Consider the following 13,571-nt stretch of genomic DNA (forward strand, 5'->3'; position numbering starts at 1 on the left):
TAGGCTACTGAAAAAAAAAAAAAAAAAAAAAAAAAAGAGAACCTGGAGGTTAAAATGCAGAGGGAGATTAGAATAAGGAAAGTTTCACAAGAGTAAAGTAATATGGGATGGTAATGGAGGCAAGTAATAAATATGTATTTGAATGAACTAAAGCACGACAACTGAATCTAATTTTATTTTTTTGGTTTTAGGAATTGAACTCAGGACCTTGTTCTTGCCAGTTGGCACTGTGCTGCTGAGCTATATCCCTGGCCCTCTAATTTTATTTTGATGACAAAGGGAATACAACAGAATCAAATACATTGACCCTGTAGGTCTAAAATGTAGCTAAAGAAGACAGAAATGATATGTTTGTCCAATAGGGCTTTTAAACCTTTCAGAATACACCAGCTCTGAGTATGGCTGTAACTCTGCTGTTGTCCATATCCACACCTCATGTAATAAACATGGAAAGACCTGTATGGCCCTGTCACTCTCTACCTCACACCCAGCAATCTTTACCTGTCCGCTGAGCCAGCTGCTATTTTGCTTCCATCAGGTGACCAAGAACATCTCAGGAGATTCTACAATGATGAACAAAGCAGGTATCCAATGAATAGTAATGTACCAAACCTCACTCTGCTAGACGATAGACTCTCCGAGACTTTAAATTTCCTAAGTAGACTGAATTATTCTCCCTAGAAACACGACCAGCAATATGTATGTGGCCCAAAATGGCATACTTGGAACCACACACAAAATTGTGGAAAATACTTAATTTAGTTAATTAGATTAAATCTGGCAACAAAAATTTGTTCTGCCTATAAATGGAGGCTCCCTTTGCTCCATTTATCTTGATGCTCCTTAAAAATTTTTTTTCTATTAATCTTGTTTCTTTTTTCATTCTTGAAGTAAAAATAAAACCAAACTCAATTTAAAAAATAAGATTTTATTTATAAAGTGGAACAGTATCAATGAGCCCTCAAAAATATTCTTCTCTATTAACAAATTTTTCAAGGGCAAAGCTGTTCCACCAGAGCTGACCTGGAAACTGGAAGGTCTGAGGAAAATTCTGTCTCTCAGAACTTGGGCCATGGTGCTTACAGAACAGAGGGGTGTACTGTCAGGGTTCTAATGACTGGAAACTGGCAAGATGAGGGAGATGATTTCAGTAACAGTTATGGGGATCTGGGTCCTACATGAACACTGATCAAGGAAGTGGAATAAAAGGCTAGGAGTGTCCTGGTTAGGGTACAGTGACGCCTGAAGTCCTCAGTTTGTGGGCTGGCCCCATGGCCATCCAGTTATATGACTGTCTTCTCTGACACACCTATTTTATTTTCCCTAAGAACAATCTTGATAAAGAACAGTTAGTAGAATGTGGCCTGGCTTTAGCAAAACCACACTTCTCCTTAGCATCACATTAAATCTTTCTTTCGATCAAATGGACAATAAAGTCATTCTGTCATAGAGCACTCACCTTTTCAAAGTTGTGTACATTTCCTTGAAATATCTTCACACACCTCTCTTTAGGGGCAAATGGCCGGACATCCCAGACACGCACTGTAAAACAAATCCAAACCTATCAACAAGCAAAATAACTATCAGCCAGAGGCCTCCTGAGAACCTGGCTGAAACTAGTATGGTATCAATGACAAATGCTGTTTCTCAGGTAGGAACGTCCAACATAACACACTGTTACCTATCAAGATCTTTTTTGTTTTTGGTTTTTTGAGACAAGGTCTTTGTAGCGCAGGCTGGCCTTGAACTAATTTGTAGCCCAGGTTAGCCTCGAACTCCTGGTGATCTTCTTGCCTCAGCTTCCCAAGTGCTGGGATTACAGGTGTGTGCCACCACGCCTGGCACCTGTCAAGATCTTTTCTTCTTCCAGTGGGAGTAAAAATATATTAAAACACCATTAATGGGAATTTAGGCATAGAGGAAAGCTGAAGGTAGGAAGGAGAAATGGCGAACACATTGTTGGGAATCTGCAACAGAATGCAGAGCGGTATGGCACTGATTTTTTTTTGGAGACTGGGCCTCACTAGGTAGTTCAGGCTGGCCTTGAACTTGCAGCAATCCGCTTGCCTCAGCCTCCCAAGTGCTGGGATTATAGGCATATGCCACCATGCTCAGCTGGTACAATACTTATTCCAAAAGCAAATTTCAGCAGGATTCTTCTGCCAACCCAAGAGTCACATTCAGCAAAGCTTCACTGTGACAATCTAAGTATCATCTATAACAATGAATTTGTAAGAACCAAACTTAATATTAACCTTCCCTCATTATTCTCATATGGGCACTTCAGAGTCTAAGCCTGAGCAATATAGCAAAAGAATACTATACCAAGAACCCAAAAGTCTGAACTTTTCCCCTCTCTCCTTGTAGGTGCTACAGATGGAACCAAACATCTTGTGTATGCTAGGCAAGTGCTGTCCCACTGAGCTACATCCTCAGCCCTAGAAAATGCGACCCTGAATCTAATTTTATCTTCCTCTAAATAGTTAATATTAGGTAAATAGTGAAGTTGTCTTGGTTTCCTGTTCTGTGAAATTAAAAATGCCAGGGGTAGTGGTGCATGCAATCTCAGCACTAGGGAGGCTGAGGCAGGAAGATTATGGTGAATTTGAGGCCAGCCTGGGCTGCACAGTTAAGTTCAAGGCTAGCCTGAACTACATAGCAAGACCCTGTCTCAAAAACAAAAACAGAACACCAATGTTACTTTTAAAATAAGTTTATTTTGAGGATCAAATGAGATGACTTATGTGAAAAGGCTCTAAAACTTGCTGGCAATAAATAAAAGTTAAGAATTTTGGCTGGGCATAGTGGCACATGCCTGTAATCCCAGCACTGGGGAGGCTGAGGCAGAAGGATCATTGTGAGTTCAAGAACAGCCTGGGCCACAAAGTGAGCTCAAGGCCAGCCTGAACTGTATAGTGAGACCTTGTCTCAAAAAGACAAAAAACAAAACCCCCAAAACAAAAAACACCATTTTTATTATCATTTTAATAACCATTTTTGGGAACCCCACTGTTCCTCATCATAAAGAATGCTAGAATTAGCATCAATATCAAGTTATACATATAAACATCCACTGTAAGCAATAGCTACAACCATTGTAACTGTAATTATTCCTATAGAGAAACTGGAGAGATGCCATTTGAGTGTGAAAAAGTAATACCAACACTTGGAGTCGGACAGGCATAAAAAGGCAAAGCTATGCATGACAGTTTGCTACTGAGACGTGAATATACTCAGGAAAGTAAAGGTGTCCATTTATTCAACAAATATTTACTGAGTATCCACTGAATACCAGGTACTATTTTTTGTTACAAGGTGTCAGTGAGCACATTTTCGTTCCTGATAAGCGTGTGAATTTTATACTAGAGGCATTTCTAGTTTCCCCCAATATTAAGCATATAATCCTACAAATTACATTTTTTTTTTGCTTTAGTAAATTTACCTTCCCACCCTGCAACTCAACAAGTAAAGAGAAAGAGGAAGAGCATGTGTGTATAAATCTATGATGTTGATTTTTTTCTTGGTATTACATATTGGATGCAGGGCTTCATGCACGATAGACAAGCACTTTGCCACTGAGCTACATTCCCAACCTGTACAGTGCTGGTATTTTAATGAGGACCTCCTTTTGTACCAATGCTTTCCACGTGGGGAAGGAAGACATACATCAGAAGAGTGTACTGGTCTATCCATCACCCACATAGAGGAAAAGAGCTGTTGTATAAGGTTGCTCAAGGTCTGCATGGCACTAGAATCCCAGATTTTGGATCATCTTGTCTAAAGCTTTCCCCGTTATGTCATATTCTCCTGACTGTCTAGAAGAATCTGTGGACCATCCTTGACCCCCGAACTGTCATTTATCACAGAACACATTTTCTCCCTTGTTTTTGTGGTGCTGTGGATCCAACCCAGGGAGATACCCTACCACCGAGCCACACCATGGGCCCTCTCTCACCACCCTTTGTGGTGCTGTGGATCCAACCCTGCTAGATACCCTACCACCGAGCCACACCATGGGCCCTCTCTCCTCTATTTTCAACACTTTCCTTAAGTATCCACAGAAAATGGACATTGGAAGGACATTCCTCTCCAAAGTTACCTGTATTATCCATTGCGTTGGACAAGAGATAAGAACCTTCAGAACTTAAACTCAGACCAGTCACTGAATCTGCATGGCCTCTCATGGTGTAGGTTAGCTTGTTTTGTCGTAGGTCCCAGACCTGCAAAAACCAAAAAGTGCTCCCAGCAATCAAACTGAGAAACAGCAGGGGAAGAGAGTCACGCAGAAATCAACTGCCTGGAGAAATGGGTTCTCTCCTTAAGTCTGGCTCTGGGTCAAATATTACTGTACCATAAACTATAGGATTTCTGTCAGAGGAAAAAAACTCTTCTCTCTCTAAAAAGGGAGACAAAGTGACTATGTTTAACTGGAAAGATATAAATTAATTATTACATATTAAGATGAAGTTGAATAAAAAATAATTTAGCATGGTGGTATATGTCTATGATCCCAGCACTCTAAGGGGCTAAGGCAGGGGGACTGCCAAGTTCTAGCCTAGCTTGAGCAACTCAGTGAGCTAGCAAGACCTCATCTCAAAATAAAAGATAAATTTAGGTAGACTGTTATAACCTCAGCATTCAGGAAGATTAAACAGAGGACTGCCTCTAGTTTGAGGCCAGCCTAGATTACACACTGAGTTCAAATCAAGTCCGGACTACCCAGCAAGACCCTGTCTCTAAAAACCCCCAAATCCCCCACCCCCTAAAAAAGATTAAATAGGAATTCTTAGCCACTATAAATAATTAGAGGGGCTGGGGATTTAGCTCAGCGGCACAGCACCTGCCTGGCAAGCATAAGGCTGTGAGTGCGATTCCTGGTACCAGAAAAAAACCAAAACAAAAAAACCAAAAAAACCAAAAACAAAACAAAAACAAAAAACTTATTAGACTACATTAAAAAACATGTAATTTTTTTTTTTTTTTTTTTTTTGGTCTTTTTGAGACAGGGTCTTGCTATGCAGTTCAGGCTGGCCTTGAGCTCACTCTGTAGCCCAGGCTGGTCTTGAACTCAGAACAATCCTCCTGCCTCAGCCTCCCAAGTGCTTGCTGGTATTACAGGCATGTGCCACTATGCCTGATGCAAAATTTTGATGCTTAAGATTTTTCATTCATTCATTTTTGAAAAGGATCTCACTATATAGTTCTGGCTGGTCTTGAACGCATAATGCAGACCAGGCCGGTCTCAAACGCATGATAATCCTCCTGCCTCAGCCTCCTGAATGCTCAGATTACATTCCTGTGCCATTCTGCCTGGCCAAGATTTTGCCCAGTACCTGGGATTTGCCACAGAAAGTGTGACTATAACACTAACTTAGCCGGGTGTGGTGGCACACGCCTGTAATCCCAGCACTCGGGAGGCTGAGGCAGGAGGATCATTTTGAGTTCGAGATCAGCCTGGGCTACAAAGTGAGCTCAAGGCCAGCCTGAGCTGCATAGTGAGACCCTGTCTCAAAAAGACAAAAAAAACCCAAAAAAAAACCAAAAAACAACACTAATTTAAGCAAAATGTTCTGTAAATGTTCCAATTAGCTCTTCAATGAACATGTGGGCATTTGATTAGTGGCAGGCACTGTTGGGGATTAAAAAAAGACAGAGTCCCTGCTGTCAAGGAGCATTCAGTCTAGCAAGGAAAAAACATGTAAACAAGTATTGAGAAGCCTATACCAGGGTCAGCAGTGAAGACAGGGCTTAACTCTCCTGTGGAACAGGGGTGAGTGAGAAGGAAGCATTCATGGAGAGTAAAGCACCTGTAGGAAGTAGGGAAGGAGGAAGAGGAGATTTTTTTTTTTTATTTAGATAAAGTAGAACTAGACTTCTAGAAGGTGATGTGTGAAAGCACGGCATGACAAAATTACTAGATTCTAGGGACTTAGGCACAGAGGGCAGCACACGATGCCTTAGAAGTACATAGGCAGAGACCACTCAGAGGTTTTACGTGCCTGCCTTGGACCTTACCTCTAACTGTGAAGTCATAGAAGGGTTCAGAGACGGGGAATGAGTTGGGTGGATTTGCATTCTGGAAGGATTTTTCTGGCCTACACAACTGAAGAGATGAAACCAAAGAGTAGGAAACCAAAAGCATCTATTTTATCCCTTTAACCATTACATTAAAAACAGAACAAAAACAACATACCAACTAAACTCCCACCCTACCTAGAGCTCAGCATTACTCAAAACATCAAAGGATTGCCAACCAGACCTTCAAACCTTCAAGCAGCAACACATTTTCTTGTTTCATTTTCCTCTGACTTCCCAACTCTAACACCAGGAAGAAAGCCCAGAGATGGGCAGGAACAGCATATATGCTCACAAAAGGGCCTCCCGTCCCCTATTTGTTCTCTTTTTGAAAAACAGGCAGTGCCATCTGAAAATAAAACAAGAACCAAGTTTTTATTTATTTATATTTTGGTTCTAGGGATCGAACTAGGCCTTGTGAATGCTAAATAAGTGCTCTACTGCTGAGCTATATACCTCCAGACTGAGAACCAGGCTCTTTGAGGAGCACCTGTTAATATGGAGGAGTATTGTGATTTGTCAAGCAAGAGCTCAAGAATGGTGAGCGCCTAAGTGCTTTAAAGTTACCTGTTTGATTGACTAGAGGCAATAAGTCAGAGTGGAGAGATTATCAGGTTCTAATCCTGGTTCTACCTGACTGACGATGTGAACTTGGCTACATCACTTAACCTTTTAGGGCCTCAGCTTAGTCACCTGTAAAATAAGAAGGATGGACCAAGCATTTAAGGTCTCATTCAGGTTTGACAATCCCTGAGTCTGTTTCTGATTGAAAAGGAACCTCTCTTTTGCATGTTTAAAGAAAGGTTTAAGGCCTGAGGATAATGAGGAGTGCTTCTGGGTTGAAGAGCAATTTCTCTCCCCTAAGCATGTAAGTAACAACAAGCTATGTTGAGACAGAAGACTAAACTGTAACAAGCTCTCATTTGTGTCCAGCATATCTCTTACTTATAGAAGGGCAAAAAAGGAGACAAATAACTACAGCAACCTGATTTGAAATACTCTATTAAATGCTGCTGCTAAAAAATAATCCAAAATCTGAAGCATCCTTATACTCGTTAATTTATTTTTTTAAATGGTGTTCGCAATCAAATCCAGGGTTTTATGGATGCTAGGCAAATGCTCTACACTGAGCTATCCTCACAACACCTGACATAGTTTTTTAAAAAAATTATTTATTGGTACATTTTATACATCCATAATAATTATATTCATCACAGGGAATTTGTACCTGTACATGACATATTTTGGTTCCTCTTTTCACATTGGTTTTTAGCTGGAAATGTAGTCTAAGGAACCAAGTATAGGAAGGTTTCATGCAAATATGCCCACAGCAGTATAATTTTTGATATGAAACAACCCGAACTTACCAAATTATTCACTCCCCCCTCAGTACTGGGGACTGAATTCAGGGCCTTGCACTGGCCGCTTTAAATTTTGAGACAAAGTCTTGCTAAGTCACCAAATTGCCTAAGCTGGGCTTAAACTTGTGATCCTCTTGCCTCAGCCTTTCAGAGCAATGGATTACAGGCATATGCTACCATGCCAAGCTTAAATTATTGGATATTCCAATAATAAAAAAATGATGATGATGGACTGAAGATGTCTATGGTATAAGACAGTTATGTTTACAAAAAAAAAAAAAAAAGACGGGAAGGATCCATTGGATTTAGTAATAGGAGCTCATTGATGACCTTGAAAAAAATAACACCCATGGAACAATGGAAGCAGAGGCCAGGCGATTTGCAGTGATCTTCTTGCCTTAGTCTCCCAAAGTGCTGGGCTTGTAGGCATGTATCACCACACCTGGCTCTTACTGTGTTTCTTCATCTGTAAAATGGCATTAATAGCATTTATTTGATAAGATTACTGTGAAGCTTAAATGAATTAAAACTTTGAGGATGACAATATAACATGAAGTGCTATGTAAATGTTAGAGGGTAACAGGATTACCATTACCACCGTTACCTTTTTATTTTTGTCTTTTTGAGACAGGGTCTTGCTATGCAGTTCAGGCTGGCCTTCAGCTCAGTTGGTAGCCCAGGGTGGTCTTGAACTTGCAACGATCCTCCTGCCTCAGCCTCCAGAGAGCTGGGATTACAGGCGTGTGCCACCATGCCCAGCACCGCCATTACTTTTTTAAAGAAGTCTGGCTGTGAAGGGGAAGACCCACAGGAAAATAGCAAGGAAGAATGTAGAGATGGAATGATCCTTTTGGTTGCCCTAAATAAGACCTAAGCATGATGAAATGCTGATGAGAAAAAAATAGAAAAGCAGAAGAGAAAATAAGAAATAAGAAAATAAGATCTGGGAAAATTGAGAAGGGGTGAAATCCTACTTAAAAGCACTACCCAGCCATGCAGGGTAGCACACACTGGTAATCCCAGCACTTGGGAAGGTGAGGCAGGACGATCGCTGTGAGTTTGAGGCCAGCCTGGATTGAACTACACAGTGAAATCCTACCTCAAAACAACAACAAACACACACAAAAGGATTACTTGAAAGTTTAAACTACACTTAACATGTACTGCCTAACGGTCAACTGGCTTTTTCTCCAGTATCATTATTAATTCTCATTCTTAGAAAAGTTTATAAGACTTCTTTTTTCGGTATCAAAAAGAAATACCTTGGGAGATAAAGATAGAGAATCGCAAATCGATTTACTACTATCTTCTCAGACCAAGACAGTTAAAAAAAAAAGAAAAGATTTTATGTGTCTTTAAGCAGAAAATGAAACATACTCTGTTTTCAACACAGTCCCTCACCCAGGGACTTCACACTTCATATTAACCTCCTGGTCCTTGATGGCATTTGTATGAGCTACCATGTAACCTGTGACTTAGGCAGTCAATGAAAACAGGAAAGAGGGAAAACATCCAGTTAGTATCATCCTTTCAGATGGTATTAAGTTACCAAGCCACCACAATCTTAGAAGTTTGCAAAGATTTGCTTCAGTGAATGTATACAGAAAAGGCAACTATTCCACATACAGCAGACGTACCTTGATATCGTTGTCTATTCCGCCAGAGATAATCTGATCACTTGTGTCATTAAAGGTCACAGCTAACACTTGGTATGTGTTTTGAAACGTCTGGATGGCTGCTTTCTTCCGGATGTCCCAAAGCTGAAGAAAAGGTACAGGTAGTCTGTTAGTTAACATCACTTTAAGAAACAATCACACAGTATACTCCTGAATTCAAGGACTCTGTATATCTCTAATAGGGACCTCATTCAGAAATCTTCCTGGATACCCTAGTAATACGTGGTAAAAAAGACCATAACTTTGTCAGTGTATTTGAAAGTTAATCATTTTAATGTTTTCAGACTTTTGGCTTTCTCCTGCCTTGACCCCCTAAATAGTGGAATTATAGGTTTATATTATTGTGCTTTGCTTGGAGTCTTTTGTTAAAGTATGAATAAATAACACACGTGTATAGTGCCAGCTACTTAGAATGCTGAGGCAGGAAGACTGCTTGAGGCCAGGACTTCAAGGACCTTGTCTTTTTTTTTTTTTTTTGAGACATAATGACTACTCATTATGTAGTTCAGGTTGGCCTGTTTATTGAACTCATGGCAATCTTCCTGCCTCAGCCTCCCAAGTGCTGTAATTACCACAGGTGTATGCCACCATGCCTGACTGAGACCCTGTCTTTTTTTTTTTTTTTTGCTTGTTTGTTTGTTTTTTTCCAGTACCGAATCGAACTCGTGACCTAGAATTGAAATCATGACGTCGCGCTTGCCAGGCAGGAGACCTTGTCTTAAAAAACAAAATAAAGCCAGGCATGGTGATACGCATCTCTAACCCTACCTTTCAGAGGTTAAGGCAGGAGGATTGCAAATTTGAGGACAGCCTGGCAATTTAGTGAGATCCTGTTTTCAAAACAAAACAAAACCCCAAACCCAAACACACACAATAAAAAACCAGTAACGTTTGCATAAACATAGATAATCAACATGCCCTCAGAGTAGAAGTCTTCTACCTGCTGACTTCACATATTCTTTGGATTAAAAAAAAAAAAAAAAAAAAACCCCAAAAAAACCCACAAGGAAAACACTAGACCATTTTTTTTTCAAACTGCAGATCCTATTTCATGAACAGCTATAACCTATACATATATATTTTTTGGTTTTTTTCTGGTACTGGGAATCAAACTCATGACCTTGCGCTTGCCAGGCAGGCGCTATGCCGCTGAGCTAAATCCCCAGCCCCTTATAACCTGTATTTTTAAAAAGTGAGAAAATCAGTGAAAATGATAATAGGAATGTCAAAAAACCTGTCTCTACAAAGGCACTGAGCTAACTCTGTCACACACAAAAAAACAGAATCAACTTTATCAGAATTAAGAAACTAATTGAAGGGGAAAACCATAAAAAAACAAAGACCACTCAAGAGATCTAGCGAAAGATCTCTGTAGTATTTCAGCCTGCTCCAGCTCTGATCTCTCTGCTCACTAAGGGCTTTGAAGACCATGCCCCACATTCTCAGTATAGGTTCCCCACTGGAAGGAGCAGAAGGACCTTATTCCTTATTGTCAAGCAATTGTGCTACTGCTTTTTTATCTGGTGGCTCTCTGAGGGATGAACTCCACGGGTTCACGTTTATTTTGCCTAAAACAGTTAAAGGCAAATGTGATGTCTCTGATGCCTGGCGCAAGGACTAAAACAGCAAAAACAGGGTAACAAAATGCTAGGGGGAAAAGGCTGGGGAAGGAGACAATTCCCGGGGATGCATGCTTTGAAAAGCTCTGACATCTCCCAGGGAATCTAGAAAGCCACGTGCAGGCTCAGAAAAAGACCTGAGAAGGCCCAGAGAAGGCCCCTGTCACCTCTAGTTGACTTCCAGGGTCTGCATAAGCTTGAGGTGAAGGATAACGTGGAATTGCAATCTGCGTGGTCAAGATTTGAGGGCAACAAGGTCTAACACACGGAGCCAATCACAATGACTGCCATAGCTGACCACACAGCTAAAGAACAAGATTTCAGTAGTAAAACAGGATAAACAGAGTTTATAAAATTAGTTCAAAAAGTCACCAAATAAAACTGGGTGCAGTGGAGCACCTCTGTAGTCCTAGCTACTCAGGAGGTAACCAGGAGTTCGCCTCCAGCCTGGGAGATACAGTTAAACTGTGTTTCAAATCAATCAATGAAAAGGAAAGGAAATTTTTAAAAACTCTTGGTAAATACGTACTTTTCAACAAAAATTATGAGGTATGCAAATAAAGTCTTTTAAACAAATGAATGCTAAGATAACTGGATAAGCAAAACAAAAGAATGAAGCTAAGAGCCAGGTGTGGTGGTGCCTGGTTGTAATCTCAGCACTATGGGAGGCTGATGCAGGAGAATTTGCAGGTTTGAGCCCACCCTGGGCAGCTCAGCGAGACTGTTCTCAAAGTAAAAAATTTCAGAAAGGGTGGGGATGTAGTCCAGTGCAAAGGTTACAGTTCTATCTCCAGCACCTCCCAATCCCAGTAAGAGTGAAGCTAGCCGGGGATATGGCACTTGCCAACCATGTGCAAAGCGGCCCTGGGTTCAATCCCCAGTATCAATTTAGAAAAAAAAAAAAAAATTCCTACTTTACATATTATATAAAATCAACAACGTGGGCCAAAAACTTAAATGTAAGACATAAACTATAAAAACTCTTAGAATATGGGAAGGAAGGGATGCATACCATATCCTTATTTGTTTATTTATCACCCACCAATAAAGGTTTAGGTTGTTTACATTTTTTGGGTATCAGCAACAATGATCTAAAAACATGTGCAACTTTCTTTCTTTCTTTCTTTTTTTTTTTTATTGTTTTTTTCTCCGGTACCAGGAACCGAACTCATGACCTTGCGCTTGCCAGGCAGGCGCTTTTGCCGCTGAGCTAAATCCCCAGCCCCGCAACTTTCTTTTTGTTTGTTTTTTGAGACAGGGTCTTACTGTGTAGTTCAGGCTGGTCTTCAACGCACCATGTAACCCAGTCTGACCTCAAACTCAAAGTGATCCTCCTACCTCAGCTTCCCGAGTGCTAGGATCACAGGTGTGCACCACCATGCTTGGCAAAAATATGTACAACTTTCTATATGAATACGTTTTCTTTTTTTTTTTTTTTTTTTTTGGTCTTTTTGAGACAAGGTCTCTCTATGCAGTTCAGGCTGGCCTTAAGCTCACTTTGTAGCCCAGGCTGGCCTCAAACTTGCAAAGATCCTCCTGCCTCAGCCTCCGAGTGCTGGAATTACAGGTATGCACCACCACACCCAGCTTGTTTTCATTTCTTGAATATAGATGTAGGAGTGGAACTGCTGTTAAGTGGCTACTCTGTTTAATTGTTTGAAGAGGTAGATCTTTTGTTAAGGTGAAAGGGACCAAGAAATGGAGGGCACAGGGAGGGAAGAGAAGGGAAATAAAAAGAATTAAATTACGTTATGTACTATGTACCCACTCCCCAGGGTGAATGCAATCATTATGCACTGCAAACATGTGCAGTAAAAAAATTTTTAAGTTCTCAAAAAATAAAAAAATTCTTAGAAGAAACCAGGCTGGTCTTCATGACCTTGGATTGGCAATGGATCTTTAGATACAATACCAAAAGTACAGGAGACAAAAGAAAAAACGGATAATTTGAACTTATTGAAAATTAAAAATCTTTGTTCAAGACTTTATGAATAAAATCCTGAACGCACAGGAACTATTACAAAGAATCAACAACTGGGGTCTCATCTTATTAAAAAGCTTTTGCACAGCAAGAGAAACCAACAGAGTGAAGAGACCACCCACAATGTGGGAAAAAATGTATGCCGGCTGTTCCTCAGACAAAGGACTACTGTCCAGAACAGAACATGGAAAGAACTAAAAAAAAAAAAAAAAAACAACCAAACCAGACCTCCCAAATTTAAAGACTCAATCCAAAAATGTGCATCTGAGATGAAGACATACTTCTCAGATGAAGAAATACAAACAGCAAATAAATATATGAAGAAACATTTGACATCACCGGTCGTTCAGGAGAGGCAAATTAAAACAATACTGAATCCATTTCACCCCCCCACCCAAAGAAAGCTATTATCAAGAAATCACCCAATAACAAATGCTGGAGGGGCTGTGGGGAAAAAGAAACCCTTCTCCACTGTTGGTGGGTGTGTAGACTGGTACAATCACTGTGGAAATCAGTGTGGAAATGCCTCAAAAAACTGGGATTGGAGGTTCCATGTGACCCCGCTATTCCCCTTCTGGGGAATTATTCTTCTTTCCCAGAAGAATAAAAAATATTGTACCGTAGCTGGGTGTGGTGGCACACGCCTGCAATCCCAGCACTTGGGAGGCTGAAGCAGGAGGCTCTTTGCGAGTTCGGGACCAGCCTGTGCTACATAGTGAGCTCAAGGCCAGCCTGAACTGCATAGAGAGACCTTGTCTCAAACAAAAGACAAAAAAAAAACCCAAAACCAAAAAACACAATTAAAAAAAAATATTGTACCACAGCAATATATGTGCACCCAGATAACACCATAATTTGT

The 13,571-nt window shown here is 40.5% G+C and overlaps 1 protein-coding gene across 1 annotated transcript in view; it reads right to left on the reverse strand.

Annotated features, from left to right (window-relative positions):
- Nucleotides 1–13,571, reverse strand: part of Snrnp40 (small nuclear ribonucleoprotein 40kDa (U5)) — a 33,654-nt gene that overhangs the window by 6,267 nt on the left and 13,816 nt on the right. The window contains exons 5-8 of the mRNA XM_005395015.2: nt 9,074–9,196; nt 4,100–4,220; nt 1,460–1,542; nt 502–563 (exon numbers count right to left, since the gene is read on the reverse strand). Coding sequence (XP_005395072.1) covers nt 502–563; nt 1,460–1,542; nt 4,100–4,220; nt 9,074–9,196 — 389 coding nt within the window. The remainder of the gene's footprint in view (nt 1–501; nt 564–1,459; nt 1,543–4,099; nt 4,221–9,073; nt 9,197–13,571) is intronic.

Source organism: Chinchilla lanigera, unplaced genomic scaffold (genome assembly GCF_000276665.1).
Source record: "Chinchilla lanigera isolate Chin_1 unplaced genomic scaffold, ChiLan1.0 scaffold00051, whole genome shotgun sequence".
Lineage (NCBI taxonomy): Eukaryota > Metazoa > Chordata > Mammalia > Rodentia > Chinchillidae > Chinchilla > Chinchilla lanigera.